General features: G+C 35.3%; 1 protein-coding gene across 2 annotated transcripts in view; it reads right to left on the reverse strand.

Annotated features, from left to right (window-relative positions):
- Positions 1 to 17668, reverse strand: part of GPC6 (glypican 6) — a 974073-nt gene that overhangs the window by 94019 nt on the left and 862386 nt on the right. For both annotated transcript variants that reach the window (XM_016150743.2, XM_016150742.2), the window contains exon 5: positions 9469 to 9599. In XM_016150743.2, the coding sequence (XP_016006229.1) occupies positions 9469 to 9599 (131 nt within the window). The remainder of the gene's footprint in view (positions 1 to 9468; positions 9600 to 17668) is intronic.

Here is a 17668-nt window from a genome sequence, read left to right on the forward strand (position 1 = left end):
TATTTTTTAAAAACATTTCATTAAAAGTAGTAGCAAGAAGAGCTACATCGTCACCATGATACAAGATTAAAGTGTCACTCTAGAGCCTCGTTTCACACATTTTTTTTTTGGTTTCTAACAGCATTCTGCTAATATCCTATGAAGTGTTTTCCTGAATATAAATTTAAAACGTTTTAGTAATGACTTCCTTCTTTAGCTATAAAATTATTATACTCATTACACAAACATTTTAAGTATCAGGATTTTTTATTTTTATTTTTACTTTTATTCATTTGTCAATTTTCTTTATGGAGTCTCTTCTAAGAAAACAGGTTTTCATCCTTACGTCTCAGAAAAATTTCTCCTCTCCTCTTCCTTCCCTTTTCCTTTCCTCTCCCCCTCCCTTCCATCCTCATTCTTTTCCTCTCTTTCTCTTGCTCCCTGATACATGTGTTTCTTTCCTTAAAGAATGATCACAGTGGTCCTTTGGCCAAGTTCTCTGGCAAACTCTTAAGTCCCTGGATGGGTTCAGAATTCTGTGAAAAAAATTCTGGGTTATACTGAATCAAGTCAAGTCATCGAGTTCAGTTTGGGCTGCTTTTCATTGGCTTCATTTTTCAAAAGCCAGCTACCGTTTCAGTTTTAAGGTTTTAAAAATTTACTCTGATGCTTATACAGCTAGGTTCCAGAAAATGTCAGATTTGTTGCATACTTCTTAAAATAGTTTCTTCAATAAAAGCAGATTTTTTCCATTAGCTTGAGGAGATGATTTTTTTCTTTTTCCTTGAAGGTTTTGCATTCCTTAAATAACAGAACACCTTGATATTTCCTCCCAAATGGTGAGTAGTGGGGAGTTACAAGAAACTGAACAAAGCATATTTTGAGTGTGGAGAGAAAGAAACCCTAACCTTGTTGGCCTGGCTAAATGATGATTTCATACAGTCTTAGTTTATACGGTTTAAAGCAATTTGTAAAAGATCACTTCGTAGAATTTACATAAACATGCAAATTTCAGCAGGTTGGCTCTGTATCATCCATGCAACCCACCTCTCAACAAATATTTTTTGAGTGTCACTAAGGTCACACATAAGTGCTGGGAATATGCCAACTGGACAAGTCCATGTTCCCATGAGAGGTCTAACAATAAATCAGGCAATTACAATGGAATGTAATAACTGTAATGGGAATACTCATGAGAGGTAACTAACCCAGACTAGAGAGTCAGAGAAAGCTTCCTAGCATAGCAATGGTGTACTGGAACTAGCTCTTACTGGCTCACAAGACCACTTGTGAATTTTGCAAGCCAGTTATTAAACATAATACTTATTAAAAGTTAAATTGTATAAACTAAAAATTATATAAATTACATCAAAAACAAAGGCAATACATATTTAAAATATTACTTTCTAATTATTTTACTAGTATTTGTACTCTTGGAGCTATGCCAATTATATATTGGAGTTCTTTATGTACAATTATACCCTGGTGTGTCATACTCTGTGTTCAGTGATATGTTGACAGCTTGAAAATACCACAGAATTTAGCAAATACTATAAACTAGCATGGATTTTTTGCACAGAGAGCTGATTGTGCAAACATTTACCAGCATACCAATGAATCTTGCCTGGAAAGTAAAAAAATAATTGGAGTATACCTGGCAAATGGTGTGTATTGGGGGTGGGAGATGGGGAGGATAGAATATTCCAGGATGAGGGAACAACATATATAAAAGCATGAAGATGACAGAGGATGGTTCTGAGCAACAGATGTCTGGTCCATATTAAAAACTTCTGTTAGCACTCGCGTTTATTTGGTTTTATTCATTACTATCTTTGCGCTATCTAGTATGGCATTCAGAGGATAATTGATGCTCAATAAATACATGCTTAAATAATTTAAGGTGAGGAGAGTGGTGAGTAGTGGGCCCAAAGGGGTAGGCTAAGGACTATATCATGTAGGGCTATGCATGGGCTCTATTCTAATGGCAACAGAGAACCATGGAAAGATACTGAGCAGAAGAATAATGTAAACATATTTGCATTGTCAGCGATCCCTCTGGCTACAGTGTGGGGAATAAATTGGAGTGTGGCAAAACCAAAGGCAGGAAATTAATTAGGAGGCTATAATCCCTATGTGTGGTGATGGAATTAGGGGAGCTACTATGGATGGAGTCGTGAGGCATTTAGAATGACTATTGAATAGGTTTCATTATGCTCCAACTATGAGGGTAAAAGAGGGGGAAAAGTTGAAGAGTCAGCAGAATTTTTTGCCAGGACAAAAGAGAGGTAAGAGGTGTTCTCTGGGATAAACCCTGGGGGAAGAAAGGGTTCCTAGGAGGACTATGAGCTCCAGTTAGACAGGTATATTTGAGGTGGCAGGTGGAGGTGTGCAGCAGACACTTGGATAAACAGGTGTGATAGGGAGAGTAATTTGGGATAAAAACTCCTACTGTTGCTATAGCAAACAGAAAATTGAGTCCGAGTCAGTCCAAATTGTCTACACATGAATTTTTTTTATCATCCACCCACATGAACCCCATGGTTTTAAAATGTTTTGTCTCGCTAACAGATTACATGTATTCATAAATAATTTATTGATTTTCATTTTGTAAGACATCTAAGCTAGTCGGCTAATGGTGTCTAAGACATATTCTAGGACAATAAAAGGGGTGAAATGAAAGAGATGTGCAAAATGTATTAGAAGACCTACAGAAAGTTATATATCATTCAGTTTTCTGGCAGAACAAGTAGCTACCAATGAGAAGTAGCTCCTTCAGATGTTTAAATACAAGCTGGCTGGGGCAATGGCTTTGCCATACTCGCACCAGCTCCTTTGAGTACAAGGGGAGTGCTAAGAGATGGGGATAACTATATTTGTGAGATCAGGCAAAGGAGACTGAAATTTCTCAGACACGATAATCCACTGGCCATGGGAAGAGTGGTCCTAAGCTGTTCTCCTCATTAAGGCAGGAGGGTGTTGGAAGAAGATTTCTTTCAGGAGAGCAAGAGAGAAACTTCTATTGCTCTGAGAACATAACGAGTGTTAAAAACTTAACTGAGTTTAAATCACCTACACTAAAGGATACTACATTAAATGTAACCTTCTCATCTTTTGCCTTAAAATAAATCTCCTAAGATTACAGATAATCAGGAGTTTCATTTTATTTATAATCAGGAGAAAAAAAAAATGTTTTTATTTCTTTTACATGGAAGGAAAGTTAAAACTAGTTCGCTTTGGGTGCATATCCTATAAATGCATCATAAGCATTTCCCTCAAACCTTCATTTTACTTTATAAAAAAGAGGTGCCCCCCACCCATATCTAGCATCTGAAAAATCTGGCCCTATTATTCAGTGATGTTACAGACAGCAATTGAACAAATTCTGGTTTTCCGTATAAAAATGAAGAAATCAAAGAATAAAAAATATTTCAAGGTCACTATTTCTTGGTGAGAAATTGTAAGTGAAAGCTGATGGACGGAACATAAACTTTGAAATTTGAATAACCAGAGAAAATATTCTGAATCTAGAAATCATTGAAAATTTGCACTTTTCTTTTTAAAAGAAAACTAAAGAAGAAATGGAAATGGAACGTAAAGTTTTGCAAATAGTACGACCATTCGCTTTTTTCTCGGAGATCAGACAGAAGGGACCAAATCCCTTGTCAATGGAGCAGAGCAATTGTTTCGCTAATATAGTAATGTGATATTAGGTAGTGGTCACTGAAATATCTCTAAAACTCTTTGCTGGCATTGTATGGCAAACGAGAACAGACTAGATGTTGGGTTGTCAACAGTGTCTCCACCCCTCTGCTCTTCCCTCCGGCCTGCTTTCTTCTGAGGGTCTGTTTACTAGACATTTATTCAGGACCATGTCATACCATGTCATAGGCCAGCCAGAAATACCTATCCCTTTCGAAGAGGTTCTCTGCCATTAAAAATATCACCATGCATGAATGAATTTAGATGCAGGTGTGTTTCTATTAAACCTGCTCTTCTGATCCTAGATGCTAATGATAAGTTCACAGACCATCATAAATGAGGTAAAGCCATAGAGTCAATGCTCTTTATAATTTACGTATCCTAAACATTTTCAATAATAACTATTAAAATGCTTAACTTTTATGAGTGGTTTTCATTTGACATATTCCATACTAAGCATTTAAAATGGATTACACCATTTTACCCTCCCATGTCTCTATGAGCAGATACTCCTAGAATCCTCATTTTTAATGTAAGTTAACTGAATTTAGACAGAGAAGGAATTTGCTCTAAGTGACACAACTAGTAAAAACCAGATCCTGGATCTGTATGATGTCAAAATCTGATCTTATAACCTTTATGCTTTTCTAAAGAATACTAGACTAACTTCAAGTACTTTTTAAGGTATTTTCTATTCCTTACTGTTAAAATATCTGGCATTATACTTAGATGCTCTGAATTCAACTCAGCAAAATAAAATGTTCTTTCATGAGTAAAATGACATGTTAAGATGGTTCTCTGTATAATGTAAGACTGGGTAAGATATAGTTCCTGTCTCTCGTAATTTATAATCCCTGGAAGAAGAAAGTAAGTACACAAGTAATCATGCTACAACGATTAAACCGTTTACAGCCTTAAGAAGGACACATGTAATACTGGGACTCAAGGAAAGGAAAGATAAACACTATTAGAATAAACATATATTTATTTATACTAAATTATAAATGGTGTCTTCATAGCTGAAAGAAGATATTTTCTCCATGTGAATTCCCAAGATATTATTCATACCTAAATATTTTGAAAGGCCAAAGATCCAGATACGAGAAAAATATTTGGATGCTAGAAAAAGAAACCTAATCATTAGTGAAGAGATAATATTAGTAAAATTATAAACTGTTAGAGCTGAAAAGGGGCACATTTCAATCAACCCCTCATTCTACAGATGAGGAAACTAAGACTAGTTACAGGCAGAAACCATTACATTCTTTTTCCATTCTCTTATGCTTTTTCATCTATATTTGAGATGTAGATTCAGACGTCTGAAGAAAATTAAATACCTGAAGGCCATCCTGCTCTTCTGTAATGGGTTCTACTCTAGTCTATAATAAGTATTAATTGAATGGATGGTTTCAATTGGAATATAATACGTCTTCCTTCTTAATTTAGATTATATCTGACAAACCAATTTTTTCCTGGATTAGGTTTGAAATTGCTCCTAATATAGTTAAATTATATTGAGTGAGATCAGTTTCATCTTCCCTGATAGGATAAGAAGGAATTATCAACACATTTAAAATTCAAAGGCAGAGACTCAGAAACTTTTGTTCTCTCTTCCCAGGGGGGAAGTTCCAAAAACCTGCAAAGTTCTTTGATTTGGGTGGGTAACAGAAGTGGTGGAATAATGAGTGTTTTCCTGTCTTTGATGAAGATTATGAAGTTGGTGAATGTAATAAGCTTGGTTGGAGCTTGAAGAACTAACAGCTTACGTTTCTTATTAGTAGGTTCTCTGTAGTATGTTTCAGGCAACAGCCCTCCAGTGGTGATGAGTATCTGGTCCTGGTGGGAAGACGCTTACTGAGGAAACAGTGGCGTATACTGGAAGATCTTTTCCCTTGGATCAGACAGCTCTGAGCTGCGATCTCAGCCTAGCCACTTGTTAGTTGGAAAACCTCAAACAAGCTACTTCATCTCTCTAAGTTTAACATTCTTTACCTATAAATTTAACATCTTTTTAACTCATAAAGGAAATGAATACTTTATATTATTGCAATGAGGATTTGAAATAGATATATAAGGCATCTAGAAAAAGAATGATGTGAGAGCAGAGAATCTGTTTGTCCCTCTACTGTATTCCTCATGTCTGGTACATGGCAGTGTATTTGTTGAATAAATATAGTAGGGGCTCAATTAATAGTAGTCATGATAATTATCATTGTTACTAGGTGATTATCTGTATAAAAAGAACCAACAAAAGTTTTAATATGCTATTGTTCTCAATCTTTAAAAATATACATATATACCATATGTCATATCATATTGTACAAAAGATATACAAATCAAGAATCTGAAATGAGTGTCATAATGTATTACCACAATAACATAACTTCATTATAAATATTGGTTGCCCAATGTATTTTTTTAAAGGAATGTCAGTGTGCTTACTCCTAACAGCTTAGCTGTGGGCTGAATCGGAGAGGAAAAAGGATCTGACAATACTTATAAAAACAGACCTAAGACAAGATTGGGTATAAATATATGCGATGGGATGAATCTTCTCATTGGTCTGTAAATATCACTAATTCATGATTTCAGTGATGAAGTATAAAAGATTAGCTAGCTGTTCCCTACTATAGATATAGTGAGAACCACTGCATTAGAGAAGGGGGAGTTCTTGTCTGAATCTATGGTGTGTTCATCTTTTGCCTCCAGATAGAAGAAGAAATAAAAAAGTAGACTGTTATATTTTGTACTATTACAATCTCTAGGAAAGGCTGGAAGGAATGAATGATGATCTTAGATAAGAGAATTATTTCATTCTCATTTAGCATGGTGGGAAGTTCTAGGCATGCTTTAAAGGAAATCAGACAGAAAAACAGACAACTAAGTCCTGCTGGCTTTACCACCTGTTTCCTTATCCCTCATGTAAGTTTTACTGAAGACTATGGCACTTTCTCTTAATACTTGATCTATTCAGCAAATATTTACTGAAACCTACCCTTGAGTGAGATTGGCTTTGCAGGCACCCACAACATTTTGATGCAGTGACTAGCAATGTGGGTTCTGCAGCCAGACACTCCTCTATATACTTACTTCTCAAGCACCATGAGAACTTTATAAATTCCTTAACTATTCTAAGCTTTGATTTCTCACCTGGAAAATAAGGGAGATCTATCTCATTGCAAGCATTGCTATGTTACAAAAAATAAACCATATAAAGCACAGTACAGTCCCTGGCAGTAAGCGCTCAACAAATGACCTACAGTTATAAATATTGTTGCTTTTCTGAAAGAAGCTCTGGAATGACTGCTGTAATAAAGTAAATGATTTTCCAAGGAGAAGTTGCCAGTAATATCCTGGAGTAAAAAGTCATTTTAACTTGTAAGGTTTACAACACTCAGGATGTCTGGCCTCCAATTAAGAAATAGTTTCTGACCTCACCAGAAGCTTGCCTATCAGTAGTTAATGAAGTTTCTGGTTATACAAATACTCCAACGGAAGTCTGGAAATTCAGAACTTCACATTTGATGAGACTGTTCATCAACAGTGACTTAGGGTTCCTTTGAAAAAGGAAAAATTCAACCATCCAGTTCTTAGCTATAATGTAGATTTTAGACTTTAGTGTAAGCATAATTTCATGGATGTGGCTTATAGAGAAAATAAAACTATATATTTTCAAATTCTATTCCCTTGATGAAATAAAACCTCTCCTAGAACATATCCATTTCATCAGCAAATCCTGTTGTTGTTTCCAGCTGAATGTGTCCAAATTCAACCACCTTTTACTTCTCCACTATATTAAAGTCTGTTTTTGGTCCTTCCTCCATACCCTCTTCCACATCAGACTCTGCCTCCTGTCCCACCCCTGTTTCCCGCAAGCTCTAGCTGTCCTCCTTTCTCTCCCAATCCATAACTCACTCCCTTCATTTTTCTCTGTGTCAAGACTACCAGTCACACTTAATAAAAAATGTTTCTAGCTCATTTGACATTTTTTGTACCACTATTTTATGCTCGTCCATACTGTATCCTCTCATGTGAGTGTACTCTTACATATCCCGTATTATTTCTACTCTTGATTTTGACATTTCTTACAAAGAAATGTGTCTTTTTAAAAGTACAGTACTCATGAACAGCCATACTATTATAGTATAGTTAGACAAATTCCACAAAAATGTCTCATTTATATTCTGGTAATAAAAGAAGTCTATTAGTCTATTAGTCTAAAAGAAGTCTTAGGGAATTTTTAATAGAATAATTTGACTTGAACACATATGCTCACACACCAATGCAAACCTTTGCTTCTAAGAAGTGTGGGATGCTCTCAAGCCACAGAAAGTTTTGTCCACTTGTTTTCCATGTCTGATGCTCTAGAGCTGTTTGAACACCAGCAACCTTAGCGCCTGGTTACTCAAGCATTGCTGGGATGTTGGCCTCTCAAAACAACATTAATTTGTTTCTAGGCAATAGCTTTGAGAGGAATAGATGAATGCTAGTTTTTCCACAGGAAAGAAAGAAAATAGATTTTCACAGAATCCCCAAACGTGCTATTTCCCTAACAGGTGACAGCAGTTTGGAACATCCTTGTTTACACGGGGTATCCCAGGCTCATTAAAACCCAGAACTAGGCCTGTGAAACTCTCCGCTCGTCTATTTCCCAAGCATTGTGAGAAAGGGACCCGGGCCACATTCCTTTTTATCCTACTTGCTACCAATTTGCCCTAAAAAGCCCAAATCTAGTTGATTCATACTCAGCCAAGAAGATACAGCATGAATTCCCATCCTAGTTAGATTCCATGGCTCTCTCTCTGCTCTGCAGTTTCTCCACACCACACATCCTCTCCTCCCTAACTGTATTTAAAGTCTCTTTCACAAAGAATTTTAAAGATCAAAGAGAGCTAAGCATGCAACTCCTTGTCTGACATATTTTTGTGTCATTTAATGTTTCATTAAAATGTAATCATGTAGTCACCACATTTAAAAGACTGATAAAGATTTGGCTAGTGTTTCATGACAGAGAGACTGGTATAAAAAACAACAATAGCAACAGCAGAAAGACATTATAAAGTTGTCAATGTGGGTAAAAGGGGGTAATGAAGGAAAAGGCTGGGGAACCATTGCAAACTTCTCAATTTTGCTTAAGGCGGTACTGTTTATCTTCAAATGGGTGGGGACAAATAAAAATTGTGCACCTGGTATTTGTGTTCTGCAGCTGCAAACCCAGAAGCTCTGTCTCATATGATTTATGAAAATGTACTACTTTTTTTTTTTTTTTTTTTTTAATGTGTGCTTGACTTCATACAAGGGAGCATTTTCCCCTGAAGCTACATTAATGAAGGTTACACCGTAGTCTTAAAAAAAGGAAGTCAGATGGAATGTTTAATTATTTACAATTGAACATATAGAACATTCGCCTGGTTTGCACAGCTGAAGATATAATTAGAAGTTCCTCGAGAGAGAACAGGGTAAGGGTGTGTAGAAACTTCAAACATTAAAAGGAAAATTTCCCCCAAATTGCTCACAAATGTGAGGGATTAGTCAATATACTTGGAGCTCTCTGAAACTTTTTAGCAGCCAATAATTTCTTCATGATTGAGTAGTTGTGAATGAAAAGATTGCTTCCTTTCTCAATGCCATTTTGTTAGACATTTTTAATGAAGTAGCAAATTTGTAGCTTGACAGGAAAAGCTCACTGACAACGTATTAGAATTTATAATCCCAGCCGACATATCTAGTTACTTCATTTTTAGATTACTATACTTTCCTTGTTAGTAGACATATGACTAATGCAAATACCTTTGCAGACACCTGCATGCTGTTTTCTTGCATGTTCATAATGGCTTCAGATATCTTGACATCTATAGGGTCCATGACCAACTCAATGTTGAATGGTCCTTCCAGTCGCTCTGCCACCAAGAGCATTGCATCTGTTAAAACACAGGAGCATGATTTACTTGAGAAGCGAGAGCTCCAGGTTCTTAACCTGTGTTTAAACATTTCCAACCCAACTGGCTAAAAAATAACCATTCATTCAAAATTTGTTTCCTTTTATAGTCTAAACTGAAAAGGAAGGTTAAATCTTAAAGAAGTATTTTATTTCATTTGAAGATTTGAAATTATTACATGTATAAAATAAGGCCTGAAAATGAGAAAATTAGTTCAAATTAAGAGAGTAAGAGTTAAACATATCTAACTATCCCACAAGAACAAAAAAAACAACAACAAAAAACAATGTTAGGTCAGAGATCAACTGCATTTCAAAAATGGAGGCTAATCTCTTCTGGAGTGTGGGGAACATTGACAGTATTGGAGAAAAAGTGATGATTTGTGAATTTGGATGCACAAATGTAGACTCAATAAAAATATATCTATGTGTGTGAACCATTTCTGGATTTCCTGAGAAAAACAGGCCTCGTCTCTACTTTGTGCTGTCAGTGTACCTTGCATTCCTCTGTCGTTATACTCTGACACCCTCAGGGGTAGGGCAACTTCTCTTACGTGATTTATTCAAGGCTTATTATGGTGCCTGTTACACTGTAAACTCTCAAAAAATATCTATGAAATTATAGTGAACTAAAGTATTGCTTGGGAAGTTTTAGTTATTTGGAGAAGATGGCAATAGCGATATGGAGACAAGAGCTATGAATTAGGAGTTGATAGCCCTGGGTTCTTGTCTTTGCTCTGTTACCAGTTGAATAGCTATGGAACAAATCTCTGAGCTTATTGGGCTACAGATTAGAGAAGTATATAAAAGAACTGGTATGGAGGAGTCCTTCAGCATTTACAGTGAGGGGAATATGTTCGTTCCTATGCCACTAAAAGTGGCCCACTTTTGTTTTTAGTTTTCAGGGCATAGTTTTTTAACTTATCTCCAGAAAGACTGTCAAATACAACCTTCTGTAATGATAAAAATGTGGCTATTGAAACATGACATGTAGCTAGTGTGAAGATTTCAATTGTTAATAAATTCATTTGCTTTTAATTAACTTAAAATATGCACTTGAGACGATGGCTGCCGTGTTAGGCAGTGTGATCTAGACTTTTAACATACAGACTCAATAGATCTCAAGTTCTTTGATCGTCAAAGCTTTTGGGAGCCAATCTTAAAACACTTTCTTTTCCCCCAAATAATACATGTTTATTATCAAACATAAAATGTAGAAAATAAAAACAAAGGTGAGAAGTATATCCATAATCTTTCTTCCTAGAATAACACTATAACCAGTTTGGTATATGCCCTATGTTTCCTCCCCCACCTCCTGTGCATGAATATTTTAAGCATGCAACTGGAAATATATCATATCATCTGCTTTCTAAATGTAATATATTATTAATGTAAAACACTATTTATAGTAGCTGTTTTATAGTATTTGTGTAAGGAAAGCAAATTTTATTTTTATTATATATCCAACCATGCTCAACTAAAGTCCAACATCAAAACATTTTCAGGGTTATAAGTAGTTATGAGTTAGGCATATGAGAAACCTTTTAAGAGAGCAGGTTTTTTTTTTTTTTTTCACAAGAAAGACACAGTACTTCTGGGAAGCAAAGAGTAACATTTTAGAGCATTAGGCTTTGTGAACAGTATCAGCTTTTACTGTCAACTGGCTTTCTCAGCCGGAGCCCATAATTGCGTCCTTGCTCCACTCCCTGTGGAATGACTGAGAGTAAGTGAATCCAGGGCAGCACTGGAGCATCGGGGAGGTTCCTCTGTCTCAGCCCAACCCCCACGCTCTGACTATGTTATTCTTATGGACACACATGATGTGAAAAACTTAGATGTGAACAAGGATTCACAAAGAAGACCTAACATTTTTTGATTTTTTTTCCCCTTAGATAATGCAGACCTATCTGTCTATGTCCCAATAGAATTTTATAACAAAAGTAGTGATTTTTCCCTCTTATTGACCTAATTATCTGATGATGTAGACAGATGATACATTGTTTGGTTGCAGTATTTTGATATTAAAGATGTTTTCTCTTTTAAGGTTTTAAAAGTTGGCTAACTGTTGCCTGAAAGCCAGTCTGTTAATTTATGTCTTTAGATCTATTTTGTGTGTTTATCAAAAATAATCTCCTTTACCATTAGACGTTCCAGCAGGCTTTTTGATGAAGATTAATCATGAAAAATGAGCAAGTTTCTCTAGACAGGTGTTTTCTGCTAGAGGAATCAAGCAATCCTTGTACATGATAAAGAATTGGCACCATGGAGTTATTAAAAATGCAATTAAAGGAACTGATAACTATGGAATACTTAATTGTATGTTTTATATAAGTATTTGCATAAATCATTATACAGAGTACTGGTCTATCGCCGGCTATCTTTCCAACATGAACGGGTTGAGTAGAGAGAGTAATAATGTCGGCTATGCTGTAAGTCTGAAAGCAGTTATGCTCTGGGCAAGAACAAGTTTTCAGATTGGATCACAGTTTGAAATCATGGGGTCTAAAATGTCTCTGAGAGTTTCTCTTAACTGATTAAATTAAAACACTGCCTCTGTACCAGACATTCCCTTCAATAGATAAAGTAAAGCAAAGTTGTTTGATTTGTATGGTTAGGTCAGAAAGTTTCCTTGGGTGATTTTAATCATTTTGTTCATTGCTTCTTCTCCACCACAGTGTGTGCCTTTTAGGTTTATGGGTCTGCAAACTCATCTTCTAGTTTTTGACTCCTAGCTATAATAAAGCGCTCAGGATGATCTTCTCACAAGATGTTGCCTGCTTGGCCTTGGAAAAAGGCAACCATATTGATGATTCTGTATATTAAACATATAACCCAGTGGCCATACTTACTCAAATTGCTTGCCCCTGTATTTTCATTTTTTTAAATCTCAATTCATTTGCTTTGTTATACAAATTAATTTATGATGATAAATTTTTGATGTAGATATATATTTGTTCATTTTTCTTTTAATTTTGATCACCAGTAAAAATATGCTACTTTATGCTGTTTACTATGTGGTTTAGGCTAATACTAATTTTAAAAATATGTATAATTGTGACAAATCAAGAAGAAACAAGAAGTCTGAACAGACCAATTACTACTAATGAAATCGAATTAGTAATAAAAAATCTCCCCACAAACAAAAGTCCTGAACCAGATGGTTTCAAGAGTGAATTTTACCAAACATTCAAAGAAGAGTTGATACCTATTCTTCTCAAACTATTCCAAAAGATTCAAGAACATGGAAGGCTCCCAACCTCATTTTACAAGGCCACCATAACCCTTATTGAAAAGCCAAAGACATTACAAAAAAAAAATTATAGCTCTATATCCCTGATGAATACAATGTAAGAATCCTCAACAAAATATTCGCAAACTGAATTCAGCAATATATTCGATAGATCACACAACATGATCAAGTAGGATTTATTCCTGGGATGCAAGTTTGGTTCAATATCTGCAAATCAATTAATGTGGTACACAACAAAAACAAAATAAAAGATAAAAATTATATGATCATATCAACAGATGCAGAAAAGTATTTGACAAAATCCAGTATCCATTTATGATACAAACCCTCAGCGAAGTGAGAATAGAGGAAACATCCCTCAACATAATAAAGGCCATATATGACAAACCCACAGCTAATATCATACTCAGTGATGAAAAGCTAAGAGTGTTTTCCATGTAATCAGTAAAAAGGAAAGGATGTCCACTTTCGCCACTTGCATTCAACATAGTATTAGAAAGCCTAGCCACAGCAATCGGACAAGAAAAAGAAATAAAAGGCTTCCAAATTGGAAACAAAGAAGTAAAACTGTCAGTATTTGTAGATGACATGATACTATATATTGAGAACTCTAAAGATTCCACACACACACAAAAAAACTATTGGAACTAATAAATGAATTCAGTAAAGTAGCAAGATGCAAAACTAATATTCAGAAATTGGTTGCATTTTTATACACCAAAAACGAATTATCAGAAAGAGAAATTAAGAAAACAATCCTACTTACAGTTGCATCAGAAAAATAAAATACCTAGGAATAAATTTAACTAAAGAGGTAAAAGACTTAAACTCAGAAAATTATAAGACATTAAAGAAAGAAATTGAAGAAGATACAAATAAATGGAAGCATACATTATGTTCATAAATAGGAATAAATGACCTTATTAAAATGTCTGTACTACCCAAAGCAATGTATAGATTCAATGCAATCCCTATTAAAATATCAATGACATTTTTCACATAACTTGAACATGCAATCTTAAAATTTATATGGAGCCACAAAAGACCCCAAAGAGCCACAGCAATCTTGAGAAAGAAAGACAAAGTTGAAAGCATTACAATACTTTATATCAAACTATACTTCAAGGTTATAGTAATCAAAACAGCATGGTACTGGCATAAAAACAACCATATAGATCAATGGAACAGACTAGAGAGCCCGGAAATGAACCGACACTTATATGGTCAATTAATCTATAACAAAAGAGGAAAGAATATGCAATAGGGTAAAGATGGTCTATTCAATAAATGGTATTGGGAAAATGAAACTAGACCACCTTCTTATAGTACATACAAAAATAAACTCAAAAATGGATTAAGGACTTAAATGTAAGACCCCAAAATGTTAAATTCCTAGAAGAAAACACAGGCAGTAAATTCCCTGACATTGCTCTTGATAATACATATTTTTTCCTGACATGTTGCCTCAGGCAAGGGAAACAAAAGAAAAGATAAATGGAACTACCTTTAACTAAAAAGATTCTGCACAGCAATGGAAACCAGCAACAAAACAGAATGACAAATTACTGATAGATCTGAAAAGGGGTTAATATCCAAAATTTATAAAGAACTTAGGCAACTTAACACCAAAAAAATTAACAATCCAATTGAATGGGCAGAGGACTTGAACAGATATTTCTCCAAAGAGGACATACAGATGGCGAATAGACACATGGAAAGATGTTCAATATCACTAATCATCAGAGAAATGCAAATTAAAACCTCGCACTTGTCAGAATGGCTATCATTAATAAATCAGCAAATAACAAGTGTTGGTGGGATTGCAAATTGGTGCAGCCACTATGGAAAACAATATGGAGTTTCTCCCAAAAATTGAAAATAAAACTACCATATGACCCAGCAATTACACTTCTGGTTGGTTATCCAAAGAAATCCAAAACACTAATTTGAAAAGATATATGTACCTACATTCATTGCAGCATTATTTATAATAGCCAAGATATGGAAGCAACCTAAGTGCTCATCGATAGACAATTGGATAAAGAAGATGTGGTACATATATACAACGGAATGTCACTTGGCCATTAAAAAAATGAAATCTTACCATTTGAGACAACATGGATAGACATGGAAGATATTATACTAAGTGAAATAAGACAGAGAAAGACAAATATATGATCTCATATGTGAAATCTAAAGAACAAAACAAACAAATAAAACAGAAACAGATTCATAGATGCAGGGAACAAGCTGATGTTTGCCAGATGGGACGGGGTTGGAGGTGGAGCGGAAAAGGTGAAGGGATTAAGAAGTACCAATTGGTAGTTACAAAACAGTCATGGGGATGTAAAATGTAAGGTATATAGTCAATAATATGATAATAACTATGTATAGTGCTAGGCGGGTACTAGACTAGTCAGGGAGATAACTTCATAAATTATATAAATTTGTAATCACCATGCTATACACCTGAAACTAATATAAAATAGTATTGAATGTCAACTGTAACTAAAAAATCAAAAAGAGGAGAAGTTAAAAGAAATAAGATGAAAAATTATGTATTAATAAGAACACTTTACTAAGTAAAACTAGATTCTCCTTTAAAACCTCAAAAGCAATACAGACTGGCTCAAGATCTCAGAATTATCATTAAGAGTAGTAATGTGCATACAGTTGACAATACTGTACTGTGAACCCAAAAATTTGTTATGTGTTTTTTTACCACAATAAAAAGAGTAGTGATGATTATTGAGTTGATCAAATACAGAAGTGGAGAAAAAGGAACTCTTGTACACTGCTGATGGGGATGTAAATTGGTGCAGACATTATGGAAAACAGTATGGAGGTTCCTTAGAAACATAAAAATAGAACTACCAATTACACTTCTAGGAAATGAAATCACTATCTCAAAAAGTTATCTGTGCCGCATGTTTATTGCAGTGTTATTTAAAGTAGCTAAGATGTGGAAACAACAGTAAGTGCCCATCAATAGGTGACTGGATAAAGAAGTGATGTAAACATATAATGGAATATTATTCAGCCATAAAAAGGAAATCCTGCCATTTGGGACAACATGGATGAAACTTGAAGGCATTATGCTAGGGAAATCAATCAGACAGAGAAAGATGAATACCGTATGATCTTACTTGGAATCTAAAATAAACCCTGAACTCACAGATACTGAGAACAGATTAGTGGCTGCCAGAGGCAGGGAGTATGGGATGGAAGAAATAGGTGAAGGTGGTCAAAGGTACAAACTTCTAGTTGCAAGATAAGTCACTCTTGGGAATGTAAGGTACAACATGGTGACTATAGTCAACAGTAATGTATTGTATATTTGAAAGTTGCTAAGAGAGTATGATTCTTAAAAGTTTTCATGAGAAAAAAATTTCTAACTACATGTGATGGATGCTAACTAGTCTTACTATGTTAATTATTTTGCAACATATAAATATATCAAATCATTATGTTATACACCTTGGACTAATACAATGAATGTTATGTGTCAAGTATATCTCAATAAAAATGTCTAAAAATACACATCTCTTATGGTATAATCATCCCTCTCTCAAGTTCCTTTTTTTTTTTTTGTTCTTAATATGCTTGACAGGATTCCCCAGGGTCATAAAAGGAAAAGCAGCTGTTCAGAAAAACACCTGTACTATTTTGCATTTCCACTATAAAGGGTCATGCTTATAGCTTTTGCCTTAGGAGTCTAGTTCAGACAAATTACCAGGTGAGAAAGGGGCAGTGGTGGCCAGAGCCCTCCAGCCCTGGGAATAGGAAAAAAGGCTGGTAGTAAATGGCTGCAATTGCTGGGCCCAAGACCACAGTTGACAAGAGGGTCTGTGTGGACCATTGAACAACCAGTTGTGTTTCAGAGTGACTGGTTTGTCTCCCATCTGTTATCAGGCAAGCTCCCCTGGTGCCAAGAAAACCTTCCTCTCCCTTGGGGCCGAGGAAAGCCATATTTCTCTTCTCAAAGTGAAGGAAACACAAAATACTTCTGTGACACCAAGGCAGTAGTTGGTAAGTTTCTCTGAAACTAATTAAGTCAGAACATGGCCATAAGTTACTCCAGAGGCTGCCATCCTGTGTTATCTTAATTATCTCCATGCCGTTTATACTTTGAAATATTTGGAACGTTATTTTTAACTGTGTTCTTGGTGCTATTATCTATTGCCAATTAAACCAGGCCAGTATTAGGCTGTCAGCTAATGATCATCTGATTTTTTTCTGCACATATCTCCTGTGTTGTTCAGTTTTATTTATTTTTAAGAAAAAGATTTTTGTCTTAGGCAGTATATATGACTTCTGTTTCTAAATGGAGAATAAAATTTAGATAGGTTAGAAATAACTGGTATGAAGCCTCGGTATGAAGTTCTGAGGTACACAGAGATGTTATGACTATGTGTTAGCACAGGAGGCGTGCGTATCAGCTCAAACAGAAGGTGCTATGCAAAAGTGAGGAGCCAGGCTGCAGGAAAAGCTGCACCTCTGGGACAAGCATTCTGCTCATGGAAGTGTTACTTCTGGTTAGGAGTGAGGAAACCTGATTGGATAGAGTCAGATGCCTGCCTTTCCATTTAGGCCCTTCCATTAAATGGTTGAGAGATAATGTGTGTCACTTAATTCACAAAGTCCCATTTTCTTCATCTGTGAAATAGAGATTATGACAATGTCTGCTTAATAGTGGTGGCTAGGCATCAAATGAGGTGCTGCCTGTAAAGTCGTTAGCACAATGCCTGACAGATAATTAGCTCTCAACAAAGATTAGCTATTATAAGGCACTTCCATTGGGC

This window comes from Rousettus aegyptiacus, unplaced genomic scaffold (genome assembly GCF_014176215.1).
Source record: "Rousettus aegyptiacus isolate mRouAeg1 unplaced genomic scaffold, mRouAeg1.p scaffold_m13_p_11, whole genome shotgun sequence".
Lineage (NCBI taxonomy): Eukaryota > Metazoa > Chordata > Mammalia > Chiroptera > Pteropodidae > Rousettus > Rousettus aegyptiacus.